Source organism: Fusarium falciforme, chromosome 2 (assembly GCF_026873545.1).
Source record: "Fusarium falciforme chromosome 2, complete sequence".
In the NCBI taxonomy this organism is placed as follows: domain Eukaryota; kingdom Fungi; phylum Ascomycota; class Sordariomycetes; order Hypocreales; family Nectriaceae; genus Fusarium; species Fusarium falciforme.
Window position 1 is genome coordinate 1,533,035 of NC_070545.1, and position 23,784 is coordinate 1,556,818.

The window sequence follows — 23,784 nt, forward strand, 5'->3', positions numbered from 1 at the left end:
TGAGTAGCCCAGTTGATTCGAGGCGATCCGACTGGTCCAGCATTGGGTCTCGGAGTCTCTCATGGCTGTCCGTGAACTTCTGGGCGTGCTGAGAAGCTGCCACGACAGCATGAATAAAACAATGCTAGACAATGCTGATGCCTGTGCGGACATTACACCGTATTCCTGTTGCTCGGTGAATGGGGGATGTGATATATACCACCCCTTGGATATCACCCGACCCCTGGCAGATGCTGTCCTCTGACGACTGAGAGAGTTCTCACTGGCCATTGTCTCGTTGTGAAACGGCACATCATCTGCCGGCTCTTGATTACAGCTTGCGCAGACTCAATCAAAAGAGCCGGCCCAGCACCCATGAAAACCATTACAGGGGAGAAGCAATTTAGTCTAGCAAAGGTTGCGTTCCTCAAGATCCTGGCCTGGTCTTGTACTGCTTCAACCCCTGCCCTGCACTCCCCGAGTTGGCATTCCCCTCTATCCGTCAGGAATGGCCTCATTGACTTCTTTCCTTCTCTCGCGTTAGGGGTTATATATCCGAGGCTTTGTCTACTCATTCACGGCGCCTTGTTGGTTCGGTCAAGCTTTCTGGTTACACATCCAGACGCTCGGCGTAAGGCTGACGCCGCAAAGTAAACGTCCACTCGCATCGGTAATGGGGCCTGTTTGCACATGCAGGTTTCTATGAGGTGAACTCGAGATTGTGTGTCATTAGTGATTATTATCCTCATTCTGTCCTGTCTATCCTTGTTGTCTATTCCCTTGTATCCGTACGCCTGTGCCTCAAACATCAACGATAGACTTCCCTCCTCCCATCATCTGCATACACGATTTCCTGTGTTGCCCCCCTTGGTTGTTCAATAAAGGCAATGTCCTCCCCACCTCTCATCGGCTGGTTGTAGTACCGCTCTAAGGGCGGACGCGCGCTGTACTCGCGTCTCACTGCCCCTTGTTCCACCGGCAAGGTGCCATATTCTCGTGCATAAGGCTGCGCAGCCTCACGGCGACTCTCCGGGTGAACACTGGTTGCATATTGACGTACGGCTCCCTCGGGGCGTACGCTCTGCACCCGTCCGTAATCTCGGGCAACCTCATACCACACGGGTTCTGCTGGTCGCACGCTGGCCGCCCTTGTTATGTAGTCTCTTGGGCCTTCCTCCACACGCCGCCTGCCTGGCGGTGCCATCAACTCCACAGGTTCCCCTGGAGGTGCCATCGGCCTTGTCGGATATTCACGTGGCCGATGGTCCCTGTAATCCTGCGAGATGTATTCTGGTTGTGTGACGACTCGCCTGGGTATATACGTCGGCGAAGGTCGCCTGTAGACCGTCCCCCCTTCTTCATATGTCTCCATGCCCGTCTGTTTGGGCAATGCTCGAGGCGCGGCTCGTTCGTAAATGATCTCGGGATCACCGGATCGAGCGGGAGGGGCGACTGAGTGCCGGATTACCGTTGGTCGTGGTGGTTCAATATACTCACGCCCAAAGGCATCTACAATAATCCGAGTCGGTGGCGGCCTTGGAGGAGCCATGAAGACATCTCCATCTGGCCTGGTCGATAGTGATGTCTCATAGGACCCGTGATATGGCCATGGACGTTGATGACCCTCGCTTGGCCGAACCTGTGAGCTTGCTCTCCCCACTGACGGTTCTCCTGGATGGTGAGCCGAAACGAGTGGAGGTTGCTCCACTGAATACGGGCCGCCGGGTGCGTAGCGATCATCGGTGTATTCCCTCCTATAGACAGTGCTGCCAGGAACCGCAGTGCTTACCGCACGTCGAGAAGAGAGGCTCGGTCTGTCGTACCCTATCGGCATTCGGTCATCTGTTCCTAGACGGCTCGAGAGGGGTTCTGGGGGGTAATCGCCAGTCTGGCGCTCATATCTGACATCTTCGTAGCTGGGATCCTCTGGTTGACGCTGTGTGTACCTTTGGCGCTTGTTGGGGCGGATGTAAGAGGGAGCACTCATGGGAGATGGAGATCGTGGCTCTGGCTTGATGTACGGAGTTGGCTCGGCCTCGGGCGCTTGCCTGTCCGCCTTCCGCTTCTTCTTCTTTCCCTTCTTCTTCTCGGATGCTCCTCCGCCTTGGGGTGAGCTTTCTGGGCTGGTCACAGTGATAGGCTCGTTTCTAAGAGCAGCAACTTGTGCAGGTGTACCTCTGGATGAGTTTGAAGTTGCTTCAGCGGCCATGGGCGCCCGTCTAGCTGCTGTCAATGGTGATGCTTGAGCAGACCGCTCATGTGCTCTCATGAGAGGAGAAGGGGGACGGCTGTCAATGTAATGTTCACGGGGCTGCCGGCGGGGATTGGATCTATTGCTGCCCCTATGCCGGTCGATCTCCGTGTTGCTCGAGTCCTCAGAATGGCTTGGCCCAGCACCTGTGTCCTGGGCTGAAACAATCCTGTCCTCGGCAAACGATGTCAAGCCCGGGACTCGCCCAACATGTGACGTATTGTTTATGCTCGAGGCACCATTGTTGGTAGATGGGTTGGCGTAGGCTTGACGCGGCCGTGTCGCGCTCGGCTCGCTCGTCTCCAGATCAACATCAATGGGATGGATTCGCGAAGTAGCGACATTGCGGGCGCTGCTCAGCGGCTGTGAATCGATAGTGTCTAGGCCTCGTGCCTCTTCGGACTCGTTGCGGACGCGGGACGTGAGAACCGAGGATGGGGTGTTGTGCTGGGACGAGTAGAAGGTGTTGTCGTCAAAGGAATCACTTGCAGTCTCGAGGTTAGTAGTAGCAGGATTGTCATCATCAGGAGCAGGCCCGGCAGTGGCTTCGACGAGTTTCAGAGCCTTGGTCAACACGTCATTAAGGTCGAAGTCGGGAATAGGCTCTCCCTGAGCAGCATTCTTGACTGCCGCCCGCCGTTGCTCAACCTCGTCCCTCAAAGTACGCTCCAGTCTCTGCCGCTGCAATTGAAACTCTGCCTTGACAAGATCGTCCGACTTTTCTAGGAAAATAGGATTGATCTCAACAGTCCCAGACCCGTAAGGTTTGCTGACTTTGGTTGTGCTAGGGGGTATGGCAGGCAGGCCAGATCTTGACGCGCCCGGCTGCTGGGTTTTCGCGACAGAGTACTGCGACTCGTCTGGCTGATAGTTGGAAGCACCATTTTCGATGGTGACATCTATTGGGTGGATGGAAGATTGCACAGATGCAATCAGATTAGCCGGAGGCTTGATGCTTGGGTGTTTACCAGATAGAATCGTGTCTGAGAATCGCACGATCTTCTCGTACTGATGGAATCGATGACGCTGGGCGCTAGACAGGCCGAGGAGCTCATCCCCGCCAGCGAGCTGCCCGTGAACAACATGTCCCTGTGCCATGTCGGCAAGAAACGAAAAGCACACGTCGCGTTACCCAGTGCCTATCCAAAGCAAGGGCGCCTTCAGATCGGCTATGCGTAAGCAAAAGATCGACGAGCAGCGGCGCGAGACGCGGAATTTAGCAGATGCTTCTTGAAATGCGAGATGGACAGTTGATGTTGTTTGGAGGGGAGGGATGGCAGCTCGTGGTCGGCTGCGATAAATTAATTTAGGCGGTGTGACTGGCCGGATGTGGCAGAATCGACGATCCCAGGTGGCACCCAGCCGTCACCGACTGCATCGAAGAGCTTCGAGGGCTTGATGTATCCCCACTGAAAAAAAAATACATAGAGATATGAGGAGCTCTTTTTGATCTAGGGCATATCGCATTTATATGGTTCACATATACTTAATCCAAACACTCGATTACGTGTCATTCCATACGCCATCAAGGTTCACCGTCATTATCACCTACAGGACTGTTGGGAGCCAGGCCTACCTACCTACACATCTCTCAAGGATAAAGATAAAGCCCCCTCGAGACTTGCAGTTTAGATCTTAGTTCCAAGGGCGCGAGATGTCATAATCTTGAAGCACGGCACTTAAAATGTTTTATGTAAGGGGGACACCCGGTCGTAAAAAACATGAGACGCTAAACCAGCCATGCCTCTGCAGTTATCACGGCAAAATAAACTAAGTCTAAGGCAGAAAAATATCACAAGTCATTAGATAGTATTAGAAAGCAATTGTATTATTATTTCCCTTACTTATCTCTCATTTTGCTTATGCTTACACTATTCAGTTACACCTTTCTACTCTCTCAGCTAAGCGCGGGCGTCTTGGTGTCTCAAGTTTTGTTACGACCGCGTGGGGGACTTCCTCACTGGAGATGACATCCATACCATTGACTTGACCATGGGAGACAGCTCCACAGTCGTACTCGGGCTCCCATTGTGGCGTCCCCTGGGAGCGAACCGATCATTGAATCCTTCTAGACTAGATGTAGAGCTATGTATCTATGCATATATGTCTTATTGCTTATACAAAGCATCAGCTATATTTCAAATGGGGCAAGAAAACCTATTTCATTTGTTTCTCTATCATGGCTCGTGCTCATGATGACTTGTAGTTGCATGGAGCCTCCGCTCCCGTCATCGGAGATCGGAGCTGTCCACGCAGGTACGGTGGGGATTATTCAGCTACGCCGAAAGAGTCATTGGTGGGCTACGACGTCAATATCGCTCCTATCATCGATTGAGCAAGTGCTAGTCTTCGCTTTTGGCTTGGATCGCCCTCAAACATTTAACTCGGCTTTTCTTGTTGATGAGCCATTCAATGTTGCAAAGACGACCACGTGTCTCAGCATTTATTTCACTCAATCCCGTCTTCAGATCTTTGGTCCTTCCCCCTTCACACCGTGTCTCATACCCGACATCGCACCTTCACTCTTCCAACGTCAACAGTCGCCTTACCAACACAAAGATCCGTGCCAAATCAACCATGGGCAGTACTAACGGCGTGAGCACCGGGAAGCCGGTTTTGTTCTTGTAAGTATCCCTTTGCCATGACGTTAAATGAATGACTTGAGCTGACACGTGCGCAGCGACATTGACAACTGCTTGTATCCAAGAAGTGAGTTTTTAGAGAAGGGTCTATGATGACCACAGGCTAACCGAGAATCGAGGCGCCAAGGTTCATGATCTTATGGCAAAGCTTATTGACGAATACTTCTCGAAACACCTGGAGTTGCCCTGGGATGAGGCTGTGAAGCTGCACAAGGAATACTACACCAGCTATGGCCTAGCCATCGAAGGTCTTGTGCGACACCACCAAATTGATCCTCTCGACTACAATGCCAAAGTGGACGATGCGCTACCTCTAGAGGGAATCATCAAGCCCAATCCTGAGCTTCGGGAACTCCTTGAGGACATTGACAAGACCAAGGTCACCATGTGGCTCTTCACCAATGCGTATGTGAACCACGGCAAGCGGGTGGTTCGTCTTCTTGGCATCGACGACCTTTTTGATGGGCTCACCTTTTGCAACTATGCCGATCAACCCTTGATCTGCAAACCTGACCCAGAGATGTACAAGAAGGCCATGCGCGAAGCAGGTGTGGAGCGAGTGGAGGATTGTTTCTTTGTTGGTATGTTTGTTATCTCGCGTCTCGTCTTATTGAAATTGTGCTAACGAACTATTAGATGATTCTGCCTTGAACTGCACACAGGCCAAAGAGTTTGGCTGGACAGCTGCCCATCTCGTTGAGGAGGGGGTGCAGGCTCCCGAGACCCGGGCATCACAATATCAGATCCGCCATCTCAGAGAGCTGCGTGACATTTATCCGCAATTTTTCAAATCGGCAGCAGGTACCGCGTAGGTGTTGACTGGGTTAGATTTGGACGAATGAGAAGAAATCGCACATGGAATATAGACAAAACCCTTGAGAGGTGGCGTTCAAGGCACTTCCCGGAATGAGATACCATTTGCGTTATGCATTCATTAACAAGCTCGACTAAGCCTGCACGGATCAAAGCCCTGACCTGTCGTTGCCCAACCTGAACTCCTCGCTATGTATGCAACCATAAAGATGTTGGCACGTGGCACCAGAGAAGCACGGAAACACTCAAGGACGTCGGATGCTGCTGATCACAGAATCCAGCTCGGACAATATTTGGTCCTTCTCCTTGATAGCTTCTTGGCGTTGGGCCTCGGCGACCTTCAAATCCTCCTCGAGTTCCTTGATGTATCTTTCCTGATCCATCTCGCTGTTGTCCAGGCCTGGGAGGGAGGAGATGAGCACTTCAATCTGCTGTTCCTTGAGAATCAAGTCTTGCGACAATTCGACCATTCCAGCTCGAAACTCGTCTGGGGGTAGGGAATCGACTGCAGATATGGTTAGTATCTAGGCGCATTTTATATGTAAAAATCGGGATGCCGCACCCTCTTTCGGGGCATCTTTAACGTCGCGAATCTTGTCGTTGGGACCGAAGGTTTCCAGATCATGTCGCTTGTTTACATAGTGCAAGCATGCAACGAATTGCTGCGCAAGCTGTTTTTATATGAGTTAGCTATAGTATTAGAGAGGACGGAGAAGAAGCGCAAACCTGATCAACAGCATCCTGAAGTTGAGTCAAGCGGTCGCCCATGGTGGTGGTTGTCGGGTTGCTGGACTCCCGCGATTGGCAGTCCACTAAAGTGCTGCGCGGAAAGTCGACGTCAGTTCACTACCGATGCGCTATCACGTGAAGATAAGCCGGAGGGCGGGGAATCAACAATTCCGGCCGGCAATTATTGGGGCTCGATCTTGGGAAAGTGAAGTGAACACCGTTGTCTCTGGGTGAGCTATGACATGATTGGCACAGTGTGGTCCAAGTGGCAGTAATATCATGTTCGCTCTTTCATAATAAACTCCCAACCCGCATCTCTCTAATTCACCACCGTGCTTGTTCGTTTTCCTCTTTTTCTAACTCTTCTCTACACTCTTTTTATTGAACACCTTGCACAATGTCCTCTCCACCCCCTCAGCCCGGGCCGGGCCAGATTCCCATGCCCATGCCTGGCCAGCGACCGACGCCCGAGCAGATCCAGGCCATGCAGCGCCAACTCGCCATCGACGCCGAGAAGGCCGGCATGACTGTGCCCGAGTTCATTGAGCACATCAAGAGGCAGGCGCAGGAGCAGATGCGAATGCGCGCCCAGCAACAGGCACAGCAAGGAGGCCACACTCACGGCCCCGATTGCAACCATGATCACGACCACGACCATGACCACGACCACGATCACGGCCACGGCCACTCTCACCCACAACAGGGTCGCCCTCAGCCTATCACTCCTGGACCTCCCAACCCCAAGGCCATCGCTCTCGCCAAGTTCCTGCGAGGCCAGGAGCTCAAGCTTCGAACTGTCATCTTGAACGGCGAGCGCAAGGACATGTTTCGAGGTAGGTTGGCTTGGCGCATGAAGCTATTCACATACTAAAACGGCACAGTTAAGCGAGCGCTCCGAGCCCTGCAGTCCCCTGCGTACGAGAAGGCCCGGAAGAAGAACCCCCTTCTGCCTGAAATCACCGACCGAGCTTCCCTCGAGAACACCTTTAAGCTGCTCCCCCTGAGCATGCTCGCCCTGCGGGTCTCCAAGATTGAGCCCCAGGCTGGTCCTAACGGCAAGAAGCCCAAGCGTGTCAAGGGTCAGTGGACTGTCAAGATCGAGCAGCAACAAGAGGCCAGAGACGACATGTACTACATTTGGCTATGGGAGGGTAGTCAGATCAAGCGCCAAATTTACGCTGGTCTGGCTCTTCTCGCCATTTTCGCTATCGTCCTGTACCCTCTTTGGCCGCTGGTGCTTCGCCAGGGCGTCTACTACCTCAGCTGGGGTTTGCTGGGACTGCTTGGTTTGTTCTTTGTGATGGCGATCTTCCGTGTTATTCTGTTCTGCATTACCTATTTCACCACACCTCCCGGTCTGTGGCTCTTCCCCAACCTTTGGGAAGACGTCTCGTTTGTGGACAGTTTCAAGCCTGTGTGGGCTTGGCATGAGGTCAGTAGAGGTCTAGTGGAGGCGAAATTAGAGGGAATGCTAACTTGACCACAGACGGAAAAGAAGAAGAAGAAGAAGAAGTCGGCGGCGGCTGCTCCCGGAACCAGCCCCAACCCTGCCTTCGCTGCTGCTACAGGACAAGTTGCGCCTACAAGTGCGACGACGACAGGCACAGATACCCAAGTCAAGACTGGTGTACACCAACGGCACTACGAGGCGCCAAAGGTCGAGGAGCTGGCGGACGACGAGTAGGTCTTGTACAAAAAGTTGTGAACCCGGGTGGTTGGCGTTTTCCGGAATTGTGTATCAACATTTCTTGCTATTTGTGCAGTCATTGGTAGTAATGGAGCAGGATGTCCTTGATATAAGACATTAGTCGATACGAGAATGCAGCCGATAGTCGTTGGTGCTGTGTTTCTTGATACCTACTTGGCGTTCATATTTCCCCCGAAAGCTGGCCTATATACATGAGTAGTTGAGCTTTCACGCTTGAGTGCGGTCACAGAAGGATTTGCTTCACTGCTGGCATAGACCTAATAGTAGGCTCATTTCACAAATCATTTTCTTTTCGGGATCTAAAAACAAACCAAAGCTCCTCGCCGGCCAGAATCCATGAGAACAGCAAAATCGAGTCGCCTCGCTCTCCGACCCCCTTTCCTGGAGGCTCTACAGTACTACCTATTGAAACAAGCAACAAACCAATTCTCGCGCCTACAGCTCCTCTCACAGGAACGCCCCTAGGAGCATCATGGCTCACAGTTGGAGATGCTTGTAAAAGAAGGTCCCGTCCTTGAGCTCCCCTGTTGGACTCAGACCGTACCTGGGGATCTGGCCGAGCTCGACGTAGCCAAACTTTCTATACACCTCCTCTGCGACACTTCCAGCTTCGGTATCGAGGAGCTGTATTTGAGACCAATCCGGTTAGAACGTTTCTTCCGACAACACAGGGGGTTAACTTGATCCAACTTACCAGTACCGTCCTGCCGCGCCGCGCCGCCTCAGCTTCGAGAGCGGAAACCAAAGTCCTGGCACCTCCTCTGCCGCGAAACGTCTTGTGGACAAGAAGTTTCTCTACGACGCCGCGGAAGGGTCCCGTCTCGGAGGAGGGCATGGCAAGCATGACAACGCCCATAACATCGGACCCCTTCGGCCGAGAGCCCGGCTCAGATTCGTTGAGGAGGATGAAGATGAGACGCTTGCCATCGGCAACCTCTGCAATGCGTTCCTTCCACCAGGCGAGGAGTTTCTCGTGGGATAGAGGGGGGAGGAACGTGGCGATGGTGCGGTCATGGGTGATGCAGGATGCGTGGATGGCGGCGAGATAGGGGATCAAGTGGCCGTGCTGGCTCGGGGAGAAGAGAGCTACCGTTCCTGCGCCAGACATTTTTAACAAGTAACTCGTACGAGTTGAAAGTATTTGGAACACAAGCTGCGTAGTAACGGACGTGGTAGGTGTGAATAAGCCGTCAAGGAAGGGTATAGATGGATGTCAATGCATAGCCCACATGGGGGGAGGGCTTGTGGTTGTCTTCAACTTGGGCCGCAACAAGTCTGGTTTCAATTGCCCAAAGGCGATATACAGCGAGTTGCAGAGGCTGGTCGAGCGATGTTGACGGTTGGTGAAGCTGATGCTGGGCAAGATTTTAGAGGCTTATTGATGAGGGGATATTGGTTCGTTCTCCGATCAAGCGGACCAAGACCAAGACATCCCAGGTTAGACTCAGATCCAGGAGAAGGCCGAGTAAACTCAACTCAATTGACTGGTAAACGACTGGGCAAAGTAGAGCTAGTATGAGGGAGAGGGAGAGGCAGAGTAGAGAAGAGACTCTGGTGTTATCAAGAGGTGACGGTTCGGAGAATATCGGCACAGGAAGTTAAAGGGTGAATGTCGACGGAATGGGTACTCCGTCAGTAGTCCAGAAATGACGGGAATGAATGAATTCACTGATGAATCCTCCGTCCAGCAAGAAGAAGAAGAATCACAACCCATCCACCATTTGCAAGGTTTCGTATGGAGCCGCCAGGAAAAAAATCATCCGAATTTTCAAGCCCCTGCAAGCCACTGCGGCGAGCCCTGGAAGACAGCGAGTGCCAGCACCTTCCAGCGTCTCGGCGCCGGTGCCGGGCCCCTGAGTCTGCTGCCCAAGGGGGACTCGCCAGGTGGAGTCGAGTTGCCGGCGGACGGGGGTGACTGCACCTGCCGGGACCCTCTAGCTCCCGCCGCAACGGCTCCGCTGTCCTGCCCTGGGCTGTCCTGCACCACCTTTACACGCAGCGCAGCCCTCCATCAACCGAGCACGACACACACCTTCAAACGTGGAATCCTGTCGAGGCAGCGGAACCGGGAGAGGGTTGCACGCCACCGTCGTAGCAGATTCACGGAATAAATGGCGCACCTACGAATCTGGCAGTTGGCAAGCTGTTGAAACGTGTGTGGCTTTCTTGGACGTGCGTGTCCTGGATCGTCTCTTGGGCACTGAGACGATGTCAAGGGACGAGATGGGCATCAGTTGCATTCATACAGTTGCTCATTGTCCCAAACATCCCCCATGAGCCGCAGGAAAAGACCCAGCGCTTTTCCAAACTACACACGGCCATGTACAAACACCGTTGCCGCTTGGCCTGTAAGACGGTGCTGCTGTGGCTACACGTTGAGTGTTGGGGAGAAGCAGCAAGAGGACCACGAGAGTCGGTTACCAGGACGAGGAGGACGCACGACAACGGGTTTCAGATATCAACATCCTCGGCTGTTGAGAGGTAAAGTCGGTGAAGAAGGGGCTAACTGGTCACCTTGCTCACTCGGGCCATGGTGGTCTTTAAAAGAGGGTGGTATACAGCAAGCAGCCTAAGTGCTGCATCCCGTCAAGTGGCGGAAGGCTTGGGGAGGGAGCCCTATGGACGAGCTTCCATGAACCCGGGAGCAGGGCCCGGCATTCGAGGAGGATCGGCCAGGATCCATGGATGCTCTTGCTGGGCCAGGCACGCGACAATCCGGGGCTTTTAGGTACAGCAAGTAGTGTCTATGCTTAAGAACCTGCCCTGACCGAGTTGTGGTGTTTTCGATAAGCGAGAGGCCGCTGGTGATGGAAATGTGGACATGGCTATGGATCCATGGATGGCAGCGGAACTGGTTGGTGAGTGATGAATGCTTGGCGACCAACTTAGATGCAACTAACAATTCAGCCATCATTCCTGTTTCAATTGAAGTTGAAGCTGCTCTGGATAGGTACCTACCTACCTATCTACCTACTTGATCACTTATTACTCGTCAGCTGTCACGGTTCAAGCTGGCCCTGTTTGCAGATTACGTAGAGGCCGTGATGCGGGGTCCAGAAGCTCTCAGGGTGTTTGTTATTGAGCGGAAAGTCTCAGTCAGGCACAGCCAGGCCTGGCCGGGCTGAAAGGCATGTGGATGCCCGTCTATGAATGGCAGCTCAGCTCAGCTCCAGTCAATTCGATTGATCGATCCATTGCTTCTCCGCTTCATGCATCTTCCGAGAATCATCATCTTCCTCCACCCGCTGACTTCGGGCCGTTCCATGGCGTCAGCTTGTCACTGCCACTGCAACCTCATCTCGTCATCTGCTTGATTACCTGCATTTTGGATAAGCTAGTCAGCTACAGCTCGAGTTGCATTTATCCTGTCATCTTGCCCCATCACCAACCGTCTCTTGATATCCCTCTCGGCCTCTGAACATCAGGTCGCGTGCCCCGTCGTACGACATGGACTTCTTCAAAAAGGTCGGCGAGCACGTCGAGGGCCTCAGCCAGCAGGTTGAGAATGTCTTTGGCGGCAAGGAAGAGCAGCAGCATTCTGAATCTCACGGCGGAGGGAGCCACAGCTACCACGCTCAGCAGACCGCCAACAACCGCTACCAGTCCTTTGCCCCAGAGTCTAGCGGCAACGCCAAGTGGTATGTTGATGGCGCCTCTTACTTCTGGGCCGTCTCGCAGGCGATTGAGCGTGAGTCGCAGCAGCCATCCCTACTTGCAGTTATCCAGAAGCGGTTATCTGACGCATGGTAGAGGCCCGGGAGAACATCTTCATCCTCGACTGGTGGCTGAGCCCTGAGCTGTACCTCCGTCGTCCTCCGGCCAAGAATGAGCAATACCGCCTGGACCGCATGCTCAAGGCCGCTGCCGACCGGGGTGTCAAGGTTTATATCATCGTCTACAAGGAGGTTGAGGCAGCCCTCACTCTGAATTCGGCGGTGAGCTCTGTCGGGCCCGACGGGCCATGAAGGTATGCTAACATGTCTGTTGGTAGCATACGAGGACCTCTCTGGAGAAACTCAGCGACAATATCCGCGTTTTCCGGCACCCTGACCATCTCCCTACTGGCTATGACCTCACCAAGGAGCTGGGCAAGTCGTTCAAAGCCTTGACCAACATGGATCTGGCCAAGGCTTCTGGTGATGCCATCAAGGCTGTCTACGGTACTGCAGACGGCATTGTCCTGTATTGGGCACACCACGAGAAGTTGCTCGTTGTAGACAATGGAAAACTGGCCTTTATGGGTGGACTTGATATGTGTATGTGCAATTACCAACTGCTGATTTTCATCAATTGCTAACAACAATCCCAGGTTTCGGACGATGGGACACCAGCAGTGAGTTACTTGGGTACTGCCCCTGCTTCTGTTACTCACATCAATAGGCCATCCGATTGCCGACGCTCATCCTGGTGACTTGGACGCTATCATCTTCCCCGGACAGGACTACAACAATGCCCGAGTTTATGACTTTGCCGATGTTCAAGACTGGAACCAGAACAAGCGTAGGGGAACCATGTGTCATTTCTGAGTGTGTCGTCCTGACCTTTGACAGTTGACCGTACCAAGAGCTCTAGAATGGGCTGGTCTGATGTGGCTCTGAGCATGAACGGACCCATCACCAGCAACCTTGTCGATCATTTCGTCGACCGATGGTAAGGTGCTAACCTCACTGTATAGAGCCCGTTGCTAACCCCTGTAGGAACTTCATCTTCAAGGAGAAGTATGCCAAGAAGAACCCAGGCAAGTATCACAAGCTCGAGCTACCACCGTCGAACTTCTCTGGTCACCGGGGTGGGCACTCGGGAGAGGACGATGACTACCTGGGCGGCTTTACGGAACATTTCAGCCGCGGCATGAACAAGCTCATGTCGTTTGGAGATGATGATGATGAGCCGCGTCACCGCAGACATCGGTCCCGCGATCGTGATATGCCTCGAATTCAGCTGACTCGAAGGTATGCTGAGGAAAATCCCACCTTGCTGCCCCTGCCTGACTTGTTGTAGCTGCTCTGAGTGGTCTTCTGGCCATCCTGTCGAACACTCCATCGCCAATGCATACACCGATGCCATTCGCAACGCCAGACACTTTGTCTACATCGAGAACCAGGTATGATGTTTAATACTGTTTCTCTGATTATGCTAAGTATGTCAGTTCTTCATCACCGCTACCGATGACAAGCAGCGTCCTGTTAAGAACAAGATCGGTGCTGCCATTGTGGACAGAATCGTTCGCGCCTTTCAAGAAGGACAGCCCTTCCACGTCTGGGTGCTCATGCCAGCCGTCCCCGCATTCGCCGGCGATCTGCAGGCCGAGGAGGCGCTGGGAACTCGCGCCATTATGGAATTCCAGTACAACTCGATCAGCCGTGGTGGCTACAGTATCATCGAGCAACTCCGCAAGGCCGGTATCCGTGACCCTGGCAGGTACATTGGATTCTACAACCTCCGCAACTATGACCGCATCAACACGTCTCGAACTATGGCTGATGTGGAGGCCCGCGCCGGTGTGTCATACGAAGAGGCTAGAAGGGAAAGGGACCAGGAGCTCGGCGGCTACCCCGACTCAGACTATCGTGGCGGCGACGAGAACCGTGGATACTCCGAATCCAGGGGATATCAATCCGAGTCCAGAGGATATCAAAGCGAGAGGTCTGGTGGTAGATATGATCGAGATGACGATCGTGGTGGATATTCCGATTCCAGATACGGTGGTAGGCCAAGGGATGATGACTACCGTGGAGGATATCAAGACAACAGACAGGGCGGTAGGGATCCATACAGCCACCCGAATGCCGATCCTCGGTTTGAGGGCAGACCTCAGCGTCAGGAGTACCAAGGAGGGTACTCTAGTCCTAGCTATGGCGGTAGGCCACATGATGACGATTATGGCCGCCGGCCCGACTCTCAAGGCTACGGCCGAAGACCTGAGCGTGACGACTACCGTCACCCCGGCGCGGACCCAAGGTTCGACGGAAGACCGGAGCCCGGTCGGTACCAGGGAGGACACGAAGAGTCGAGGTACGACAGTCGACCACAGCGCCAAGAGTATCAGGGCGGCGGATACTCTGAGCATTCGAGATATGAGTACTCGAGATACGAGCAGAAGACGACGACGTACGAGCAGCAGTCCGGCCACTCTCGCCCCTCGCACGATCGATACGACAGATATCAGCAAGAGGCCCACAAGGTTGCGGATAGGACTCTCGACACCATCAGCTCTTGCTACATGGACCAAGGTCCCAGGGTTACCGACCTGCGCTGGGACGGCAACCCTGAGGATGAGATCAACGCTTTCGTGACTGAAGAACTCTACATCCACAGCAAGCTGCTCATCGTCGACGATCGCCTCGTCATCTGCGGCTCAGCCAACCTGAACGATCGTTCCCAGCTAGGCTCTCACGACTCCGAGATCGCTGTTGTCATCGAGGATCCCACCCCCGTCGAGTCCTACATGGACGGCCGCCCCTACACGGCCTCCCGCTTCGCCTCGTCCCTTCGGCGCTACATCTTCCGCAAGCACCTCGGCCTCATCCCCGACCAGCGCTGGGATCAGCCCAACCAAAACTGGACTCCCGTCGACCGTGACCCCAACGTCTACGACTGGGGCTCCCCAGCCGACCTCCTGGTCCGCGACCCGCTGCACCCCAAGTTCCAGCAGCTCTGGACCGACACGGCGCGCGTCAACACCGAGACCTTTAGCCGGGCCTTCCACCCCGTGCCCAACGACCACGTCCGCACCTGGAAGGACTATGACGAGTTCTTTGCCCGCCACTTCATCATCCCCGGCAAGAAGGGCCAGAAGCCCGAGGAGGAGGCCAAGAAGGGCAAGGTCGAGTACGGCCACATCGTGCGCGAGGAGTTCCCCGGCGGCGTCAACGAGGTCAGGCAGTGGCTGTCACGCATCCGCGGCACCCTGGTGGAGATGCCTCTCGACTTCCTTGTCGACGTCGACGATATTGCCAAGGAGGGTCTGACGCTCAACGACCTCACTAATGAGCTCTACACCTAGATAGTTGGAGGGAGGAGGAAAGGGCAGATTGGATGTGGCACATGGATGGATTGGACGCGGATGGATACATCTAACGCCGGTACTTTTGTGTCTTACTGGATCATATCAGTGAATGCCACCTTGTTTCTCACTAGTTGTACTCTTCCATATTGTCGTCTCTGGCTTCACCCAAGCACCATGACAAGTTCCAGGCTGTTATCCCACACGGCCCGCCGCGACGGATGCAAGCTTCCAGGCCGTCGAACTGCATGTAACACGCACATCAATCAACGACTGCACAGCCGAGAAAAGAGACGAGAGAAAAGGGCCAACTTGTGTAGCCAAGCGAGCAACGCAACGCACAAATGAGCGGGCGAGCGAGGGAACATGGCATAACGGTAACTGACATATGCAAGCAGTGCGTTTCCACATCAACTAGTATACAGGGTGCCACGCATGGGGATCCCAAGCACCAAGCAAGGTAAATACCAAACCCAGAAAACTCCGTAATTCGACAATATCAACCAACTAATGTGAACCCGTCCATCAACCCCTTACTTGCTTTTTCACCAGGCCACACGACCTGACTGCGGCCACCGCCGTGACTCTCAACCCCGGACGCATGTCTCGGGACACGGCAACGGCCCAAGGAGCCACATCCTGAGCGTCCTGGTTCTAACCTCACACTGCTGTCATCCCTCACAGTGCCCCTTAGTCAGACTTGGCGTTGCCGTTCTGGCCAAGCAAGCCATCCTTGAGACCCAATGAATCATCCATGCGGAAAAAGGTGCCACGAGCCCGTCGGGTGCGGTTGCGGAACCAGTAGTACACGCCGAACACGATGGCAACGACGACGCTGCACGAGAGGAACGGGCGGTCGACAAAGCTCATCTGGATGTCGAAGAAGAACTTGGCGAACGAGTTGATGGTGTACTTGGGAGAGATGGGGTTGGGTCCATACACAATCTTGTCCAGAGTGTCCATGATGGACGTGTGGCTGATCATGATGTGGTTACCCGTGGGAGTCGTGTCCCAGAACTGGTGTCGCTGCATGCCGTTAGTAACTGATGCTATCCGAAAGTGTCAGATATAGAGAAATACTTACATCTTCCTCGTTGATGATGACACGATCGCCATCCCTCACATCGATGCCGTAGGTGCTGGCAAGCCACCTCTGCCAAAAGATTCCGTCAACCCAGGCGAAACCAACCTCTTTACGGCGAGTAGAATCCATATCGATCTTGATGGCTTTGGCATTGCGGAGAGCACGTTGGTCATCACGCTCCTCGGCCTCCTCGATCCTCATCTGCTTAGCGTCGCGGAGCTTCTTACGCTCCATCTGGAACTCCTGAACTTGACGGTCCATCCACTCGTTGGCCGCATTCTTGAGCTCAAAGATGGAGTTCTGGAATCGGCCCTCGTCCTCCCGGTTAAGGACGGCGAGCACGACGAGCCTGTGGTTCATGATCTGGCGGGCGTTGATGGCAGTCATCTCAGGGACGAGCGGCAGCCACGTCGACTTCATCCACGAAACCAGCTCATCAACGTTTCTCATCTCGTCAGGAGTGATGGGAGTGTAGTAGGTCGCACGGCCTTCTCTCGAGACCAAGAGCCTGGGCCAGGTCGTAATCTTGAACTTGGAGCAGAGCTCGGGGTCGCTCGTCTTGACAATCTTGCCACGCCCGATGAGGTTGAGCGGCAGAGCCTCCAGGGCCTTGAAGTCCTCGGTTGTGGTAGCATGGTCATAAAAGTAAACAAAGACGACCTCCTCGGTCTTCTCAAGCTCAGCGAACGAAGCAGCATCCACATCAAGGATGCCACCAGAAACCTCGAGCGCTCCCTCGGCATACTCAACGAAGTCACCAACACCGCGAAGGCCCTTATACTCCGCTCGTTCATTGCCCTGCATGAATAGAATGGTGGGGAACGCCGAGACGCCCATTTCCTTACAAAGCTTGTGATCGGCTTCGCAGTTGACCTCACCAATGCTGAGCTTTCCCTGCATCTTCTTGGCCAGCTGTTCCCAAGTAGGGGCCATCGCCTTGCAATGAGAGCACCAAGGGGCGTAAAACTTGATGAACCAGGGGTCCTTCGTGTTGGTGACAAGACTAGGGAAGGTGTCAGGAGTCAAGGGGGTGCTAACACCATCCAGGTTGTATTTTGGCGTTGAGTCCTTGGGCTTGGTCTTCTTGAGCATCTGGCCAGTGCTGGGGACCTTCCAATCATCGCCGAACGACGACTTCTCGCTTTCCTTAGCGGCGGCGGACTCCTTGGGGCTTTCCGGCGTCTCGTCCTTGGCTGCCTCCTTGGGGGTCTCGGTGATGTCGTCGAGCGAGCTGCCAGGGGCCTTACCAGCGGGCTCCTCGGCCGCGTTCTCAGCGGCCTTTTCCAGGGGCTTTTCGGTGGTTTCGCCGACAGGCTTTTCCTCGGCCGCCTTGAGATCCTTCTCTGGTTCCTTCTTCTCAGCATCGGGGAGCTCTGTCGTGTCCTGAGCAGTCTTGGGTTTAGGGAAGACGGTGTCGCCAGGCTCAGGGAGTTCGAGGATCTCAGCTCGACCTGGGTGTGGAACTGCAAGAGCCTTCTCGATCGCATTACTCAACACAGTCATGTTCTTGATTCCTCTCATGTTGTGGATCTCCTTTCCGTCTCCATAGAGGATTGTAGTCGGGTAGGACATGACATTATGATCCATGCAGAGATCATAGTAAGCAACGCAGTTGATGACGGCGAATTTAAAGTCGTAGTATTCTGAGAAGGACTTATCGACGCCGGCGGCTTGGGGTTTCGAGGTATAGTAGAACTCGTACAGGGTCTGATACGTCGGGGCAAAGTGGGTGCAGTGTTTGCAGTACGGGCTGGTAATAAGTGAGCAGGCGCTATATGATGATTGAGGAGCACCAAGTACCTGAAGTGCTTAACCATCAGAAACTTGTTCTTCTTCAGCTCCTCCTCCCAAGTTGTAGGCGACAACTCAAGCAGCGGAGGAACCGAGACTCCATTGAAAGTAGTGGGATCCGTGACCGGGTTGGTATCTTCCTCGGCGTGCGCGAAGGCTGTCAGCCCTGCGAACACCGCAAGGGTAGAGAAACGCATGGCGGGCAAAGCGCACCTTGTCGGTGCAAGGCTCGTATACAGCGGTCGGTTAAAGGAAACAGATCAGAACGCACGGCGTAAACGATCTAAGAGGATGCTGAGATGGGAACGGCGGAGTCGGCTCGTCGGAGCGTGGGGGAGCGATGATCAAGACGAGAGGGACAAGGTGGTGGAATAGGTACGTAGGTAATTAGTGGCGGTCGTATTGGCCGATGGTAGTCGCAGTCGCGGAATATTTGAAGCTATCGCGATATGGAAGAAAGAAAAAAACACCAGAAATACAAGCCCACAATCGCGCTCGCCAGGCGCAAAAGCAGATGATGATGAGAGGCGAAAGCGAAGATAGAGAGCGAAGCTTTGTAAGAAGACAAAGGGGATGAGACGGGATGGATGGATGGCATTCAGGAGGCGCATCTGGAGTTCGAGACCACGTTCCCCATCGGAATTCGACGCCACGCTGGGGCCCGCGCATAGGCTGCTGCGCCACACGGGGCTTGCCTTTGATAGTGATGAGTGATGTGTACCTGCCTCAGCCAGACACACGACAGAGGACCGTGCTTACCTTCTATGATGGATTCAACCAACCACATGTAGATGCCTGGACTTCCTTCTTCTCAAAGGCACACATGGGATTTCTCTTCTTCTCTCTTTCAAACACCCAAGAAATCTCCGGTGACTCTGTCTGAGTTATGCCTGGTTTTGTTTCACGTCCTACACTTCGTTCTCTAGCAACACAAGGCACCTGTATTCCCCGACCTTACACGAGTGCTCACAACAAAAGCACCTTGTCACGGATTCCACAGCGAGCAGCTCACTGTTTCACAACTTTCTGCTACGCACAGAAAAATCATTTGTCTATCAAATCAGGCAAGAATTCGATCTTCAAAGGGGAGATGGATCGCCCAGCCAAGCGCCAAAGGGTTGATGACCCTCAGGCCCATGTCCTCGAATCGCTGCAACGTCCTATCAGTCCTCCTGAAAGGAGGCGACGTGAAGTTTCAACGATTAAGTCTCCCTGGCAGCTGACCTGGATACAAGACTTACCAGAGGAGGACAACAGGGATGCAGTGAGCCTGCGAGACCTGCTTGGTGATCCCCTCATTGCAGAATGTTGGGAGTTCAACTTCCTCCATGATATCCACTTTTTAATGGATGCTTTCGACTCTGATACACGACATCTCGTCAAGGTGCACGTCGTACATGGCTTTCGGAAGCGCGAGGATGAGGGTCGAATTGCCATTGAGGTACGTTGCTCTCGAGCGAACCCACGGCCGGATCGCAGGAGCTCCCTCTCCTTGTTTAGCCGCCTCCCAAGTAGCTAATATCATTTAGCAAGCAGCAGCGGAGTTCGAAAACGTTCAGATTCACATTGCTCCTATGCCAGAAATGTTTGGAACACATCATTCCAAGATGATGATCCTATTCAGACATGACGACACTGCGCAGGTCATCATTCACACCGCCAATATGATCCCCAAAGACTGGACCAACATGACTAATGGCATCTGGAAATCACCTCTCCTGCCTAAGATGACGGTTGCGCCAACCACTACTACTTCTTCCCCTGAAGATCATCCCGTTGGTAGTGGGGATCGCTTTAAAACCGACCTACTAAACTATCTGCGGGCATATGACAGGCGCAAAATCACATGCAAGACCCTGACTGATGCACTCGTCAATTACGACTTTTCTGGCATCAAAGCGGCTCTTGTTGCAAGCGTACCTGGTAGACACAACATCCACGATATGTCTGATACTTCATGGGGCTGGGCTGGTTTGAAGAGATGTCTGCAGCAAGTTCCATGCGAAGACCAAGAGCAATCAGAGATTGTTGTTCAGATATCCTCGATCGCCACCCTGGGAGCAAAAGAAGACTGGCTAAAGAAAACCCTCTTTGAACCTTTGTCCAGTTGCAAGAACCCTAGCCTTGGGAAACCTAAGTTTAAGGTCATGTTTCCAACGGCTGACGAGATTCGGAGATCTTTGGATGGGTATGCATCAGGAGGTTCCATCCACACAAAGATTCAGTCGGCACAGCAAGCAAAACAACTGGAATATCTTCGCCCAATTTTCCATCACTGGGCAAATGACTCTCCTAATGGAGCCAGTGAGTTGACCTATGACAAGGAATCATTTGGGACTGGATCTAATGAACGACAGAACTCCCCGAGAGCGCTACGGTGAAGGACGGGGGCCGAAAAAGAGCAGCGCCGCACATCAAGACGTATATCAGATCCAACAAGTCATCCATCGACTGGGCCCTAATGACGTCGGCCAATCTTTCAAAGCAGGCCTGGGGCGAGGCTGCACGCCCTACAGGCGAAATGCGCATTGCATCTTGGGAAATTGGAGTTTTGGTCTGGCCAGAGCTGCTGGAGGCAGATTCAATCATGGTTGGAACGTTCAAAACCGATGTCCCAGACGCCAGACCTGAAGAGAGGAGCGAGAAGAAGCGATCACTAATTGGACTGCGAATACCGTACAACACGCCGTTGCAACGATACGGAAGCGACGAAATACCGTGGGTTGCGACGATGGTTCATAGCGAGCCTGATTGGATGGGTAGAGCGTGGGGGCAACGATGAACGGGGGCTAAGATCTGGCCCCTAGGCAACTGGTTGATTGATCCAATGGCATTATACTGTACAGCAGATTTGGCAGCTGCCCAGAGCTGCAGCAACTCATTTCATCAGCCTGTGAGCCGTCAATGACAAACGAAGAAGGGCACCTCACAGGCCACAGGCGGTCCTGGGCGACGATCCACCCCCGCATGGTTGGAGATCCACCAACCATGAGACACTGAGCAGAGTGCATCGGACTCCCCGCCAGCCGAGGTGGGTGGGATGCCGGCAGGTAGCGAAAGGTGCAAGCCTTTTGCCGAATCGAGATGGATGCTGGTCAGCGGAGGAGTGACTCAGTTTGGCCGGGCCGAAGATAGCAGAGACTCCACCTTGACTTGACGGACGCCCTTTGTGCTGTGGCTGGCGGGTCATTGTCGACGCTAACTAACCCGAAAGCTCTGCCGTCCGCGTTGAAAAGCAAGTTGATCCATCTCGCCTCTTTTTAGTTCGACTCTGGTGACTACCATTCCGCAACTACCTTACGACTCTATCTTACGACTCTATCTTACGACTCTATCTCTTCATTTTCACGCCTCGAATCATTGTCTACAGAGCCGATTGACTCGAGAGAGGAAGTCCCGTCAGTGTGAAACCTTGTACAACTCTCTTTTGATCACTCTTCTCCACGTCTGAGGCTTGAGTGGTGGCGTTCGTTCTCTTCCGTCACGCATTGAAGAAATCTGTTGCGTAGACTTGAGCACTTGATTGTTCTCGATTGAAGCTACATCTACACCTTATCCCAAGGACTCACGGCTGCACGAGCTGTTCCATGGATCCAATCGGCAGGGGCACCGGAGCCTCGCCGTATGGCACTCCTCATGGCCCCGGAGCGCATCCAGCCTTATCGTCATCATGGCGAGTTGGCTCGCCTCTGGCGGAGCAGTCACTGGCTCGAGACATCGCTGAGTGTTCAGATGACGACTTTGAGGACAACGCCATTGATGATGCCTCGGTATCTGACTTTGACGCGGGACCGACCATGTACCGTCGACCAAGCGGCGTCGCCTTTGGAGGCTCTCGACCAATTCTAAACCCGCAGGCATTCGCCGAGCCAGGCCTGACGGCTCTGGAGCGAAAGCAGTCTCGCAACGCTGAGCGCAGTCTGCTGCGAGACAACCACGTTCTTCCACCAAAGCACTCGCACAAATCGCAGGGCTTCTTTCCCAGGCTCTACCGCCGCCTTTTCAGCACCAAGGTACCTCAGGGCGAGGATGAAGAGACGCCCGCTGTTACGGTCCAGCCGCCCGATGAAACGGCACCTCTCCTGGGGGCCCAGAATGGCGGCGCCCTGCCTGAACATCTCAACGAAACATGGGAGCATGCCGTGGCCGAGCACCGGATCAAGACGACTTGGCAGCGAGAGGCCAAGACGATTGTGTCATACTCGGGGCCGCTCATTGTCACGTTTCTCCTGCAGTACTCTATCAACGTCACCAGCATCTTTGCCGTTGGCCGCATTGGCAAGATGGAGCTTGGTGCTGTCTCGTGTAAGTGCTTACCTATCATATGCAGTCTCTCGCAGTAACGGTCAAACTAACTCTTGCAGTGGCCAATATGTCTGCAGCCATCAGCTGTCTGGCCCCGTTCCAGGGCCTCGCAACTAGTCTTGATACGCTGTGTGCTCAAGCGTACGGGTCGGGGCATAAGCATCTTGTAGGTCTTCAGTTCCAGCGCATGACGTGCTTCTTGTTCTGTCTGGCTGTCCCTGTCGCCGTGCTGTGGTACTTTTCTGAGGGCATCATCGCGCAAATAGTTCCTGAGCCTGAGTCAGCTCGCCTTGCAGGACAATACCTCAGGGTCATGATTTTCAGCATCCCTGGCTTCATCCTGTTTGAGGGCGGTAAGCGTTTTACCCAGGCTCAAGGCCTCTTCCGCGCGACGACGTACATCCTCCTCATCGTAGCGCCGTTCAACGTGTTCCTGAGCTGGCTGTTGGTGTGGAAGTTGGAATGGGGCTTTGTTGGGGCTCCCACGGCCGTGGCCATCAGCAACAACCTACTCCCCATTTTCCTGTTCCTGTACGTCCGCTTCATTGACGGCCGCCAGTGCTGGGGTGGCTTCAGCCGAAGGGCTCTGAGCAACTGGTGGGTCATGATTCGGCTTGCTCTGCCGGGTATGATCATGGTTGAGGCCGAATGGCTGGCTTTTGAGATCCTCACGTTGTGCTCAAGCCGGTTCGGTCCCGAGTATCTTGCCGCACAGAGCGTTCTGGCGACCATCACAACGCTCTCGTATGAGATTCCATTCCCTATGTCGATCGCTGCTTCGACCCGAATCGCCAACTTGATCGGAGCCGGGCTTGTCGATCCTGCCAAGATGACTGCTAAAGTGGTGAGTTGCTGTTTTCCATGCTGGTGCCCAGGTCAGTGGATGCTAACAACAAGTTTCAGGCGTTTGCCGCTGCCTGCATTATCGGCATGTTCAACTTGACCCTGTACACCAGCCTCCGATACAAACTGCCCCTTCTGTTTACCAAGGACGAGGATGTGGTGGAGCTCGTAGGAGCTGTGATCCCGATTGTGTCTGTGATGCAGGTGTTTGATGGCCTCGCAGCAGGAGCCCACGGAGTGCTCCGAGGAATCGGCAAGCAATCGATCGGAGGGCCAGCCAATCTGATTGCGTACTATGTTCTCTCGTTGCCCTGCTCGCTGACTCTGGCCTTTGGTCTAGGCTGGAAGCTGGATGGGCTGTGGGCGGGTGTCACTGTTGGCACGTTCTCGTGAGTTTCCCCCAGTTGAACCAAGTCAGGTGAAGATGCTAACCGGACAATAGGGTCGCAGCGATCGAGTACATTTACCTGATGAAAACCGATTGGCACAAGGCGGCCGAAGAGGCAGCTCTTCGAAATGCGGCTGGTTAATGATGGATGTAGTGGCGTCCAGTGCTTGCTTACTTGGTTAGGTAGTCTTGGTCTTGCTGCACCTACAACGGGCCCGCTTTGGGTCCATTGCATGAGATGGGTT

At 53.9% G+C, this 23,784-nt stretch overlaps 9 protein-coding genes across 9 annotated transcripts; 5 read left to right on the top strand and 4 right to left on the bottom strand.

The window, feature by feature from the left end:
- Positions 1-1,565: 1,565 nt before the first annotated feature.
- On the bottom strand, positions 1,566-3,328 carry NCS54_00244200 (Hypothetical protein; the record flags this gene model as incomplete). The annotated part of the gene is made up of 2 exons (XM_053148040.1): positions 1,566-1,650; positions 1,695-3,328. The coding sequence occupies 2 exons, from the start codon at positions 3,326-3,328 to the stop codon at positions 1,566-1,568; spliced, it is 1,719 nt and encodes a 572-aa protein (XP_053004015.1).
- A 1,299-nt stretch (positions 3,329-4,627) lies between these two features.
- Positions 4,628-5,684, top strand: NCS54_00244300 (Hypothetical protein; the record flags this gene model as incomplete). Its single annotated transcript, XM_053148041.1, has 4 exons — positions 4,628-4,854; positions 4,911-4,939; positions 4,992-5,453; positions 5,509-5,684. The coding sequence occupies exons 1-4, from the start codon at positions 4,631-4,633 to the stop codon at positions 5,682-5,684; spliced, it is 891 nt and encodes a 296-aa protein (XP_053004016.1). The 5' UTR covers positions 4,628-4,630.
- A 246-nt stretch (positions 5,685-5,930) lies between these two features.
- NCS54_00244400 (Mediator of RNA polymerase II transcription subunit 21) lies at positions 5,931-6,453 on the bottom strand (the record flags this gene model as incomplete). The annotated part of the gene is made up of 3 exons (XM_053148042.1): positions 5,931-6,190; positions 6,248-6,356; positions 6,412-6,453. 3 exons carry the CDS (start codon positions 6,451-6,453, stop codon positions 5,931-5,933), a joined length of 411 nt encoding a protein of 136 aa, XP_053004017.1.
- A 358-nt stretch (positions 6,454-6,811) lies between these two features.
- On the top strand, positions 6,812-8,098 carry NCS54_00244500 (Translocation protein SEC62; the record flags this gene model as incomplete). Its single annotated transcript, XM_053148043.1, has 3 exons — positions 6,812-7,247; positions 7,296-7,846; positions 7,901-8,098. The coding sequence occupies 3 exons, from the start codon at positions 6,812-6,814 to the stop codon at positions 8,096-8,098; spliced, it is 1,185 nt and encodes a 394-aa protein (XP_053004018.1).
- A 501-nt stretch (positions 8,099-8,599) lies between these two features.
- On the bottom strand, positions 8,600-9,230 carry NCS54_00244600 (N-acetyltransferase domain-containing protein; the record flags this gene model as incomplete). The annotated part of the gene is made up of 2 exons (XM_053148044.1): positions 8,600-8,746; positions 8,817-9,230. The coding sequence occupies 2 exons, from the start codon at positions 9,228-9,230 to the stop codon at positions 8,600-8,602; spliced, it is 561 nt and encodes a 186-aa protein (XP_053004019.1).
- A 2,339-nt stretch (positions 9,231-11,569) lies between these two features.
- On the top strand, positions 11,570-15,128 carry NCS54_00244700 (Phospholipase D; the record flags this gene model as incomplete). Its single annotated transcript, XM_053148045.1, has 9 exons — positions 11,570-11,810; positions 11,873-12,057; positions 12,114-12,378; positions 12,432-12,455; positions 12,503-12,622; positions 12,673-12,772; positions 12,820-13,074; positions 13,124-13,226; positions 13,272-15,128. 9 exons carry the CDS (start codon positions 11,570-11,572, stop codon positions 15,126-15,128), a joined length of 3,150 nt encoding a protein of 1,049 aa, XP_053004020.1.
- A 690-nt stretch (positions 15,129-15,818) lies between these two features.
- Positions 15,819-18,200, bottom strand: NCS54_00244800 (Hypothetical protein; the record flags this gene model as incomplete). Its single annotated transcript, XM_053148046.1, has 3 exons — positions 15,819-16,154; positions 16,213-17,962; positions 18,013-18,200. The coding sequence occupies 3 exons, from the start codon at positions 18,198-18,200 to the stop codon at positions 15,819-15,821; spliced, it is 2,274 nt and encodes a 757-aa protein (XP_053004021.1).
- Positions 18,201-18,889: 689 nt separating this feature from the next.
- NCS54_00244900 (Hypothetical protein) lies at positions 18,890-20,785 on the top strand (the record flags this gene model as incomplete). Its single annotated transcript, XM_053148047.1, has 3 exons — positions 18,890-19,444; positions 19,533-20,307; positions 20,361-20,785. The coding sequence occupies 3 exons, from the start codon at positions 18,890-18,892 to the stop codon at positions 20,783-20,785; spliced, it is 1,755 nt and encodes a 584-aa protein (XP_053004022.1).
- Positions 20,786-21,590: 805 nt separating this feature from the next.
- NCS54_00245000 (Hypothetical protein) lies at positions 21,591-23,681 on the top strand (the record flags this gene model as incomplete). Its single annotated transcript, XM_053148048.1, has 4 exons — positions 21,591-22,308; positions 22,368-23,152; positions 23,212-23,540; positions 23,594-23,681. 4 exons carry the CDS (start codon positions 21,591-21,593, stop codon positions 23,679-23,681), a joined length of 1,920 nt encoding a protein of 639 aa, XP_053004023.1.
- Between the last annotated feature and the right edge of the window lie 103 nt (positions 23,682-23,784).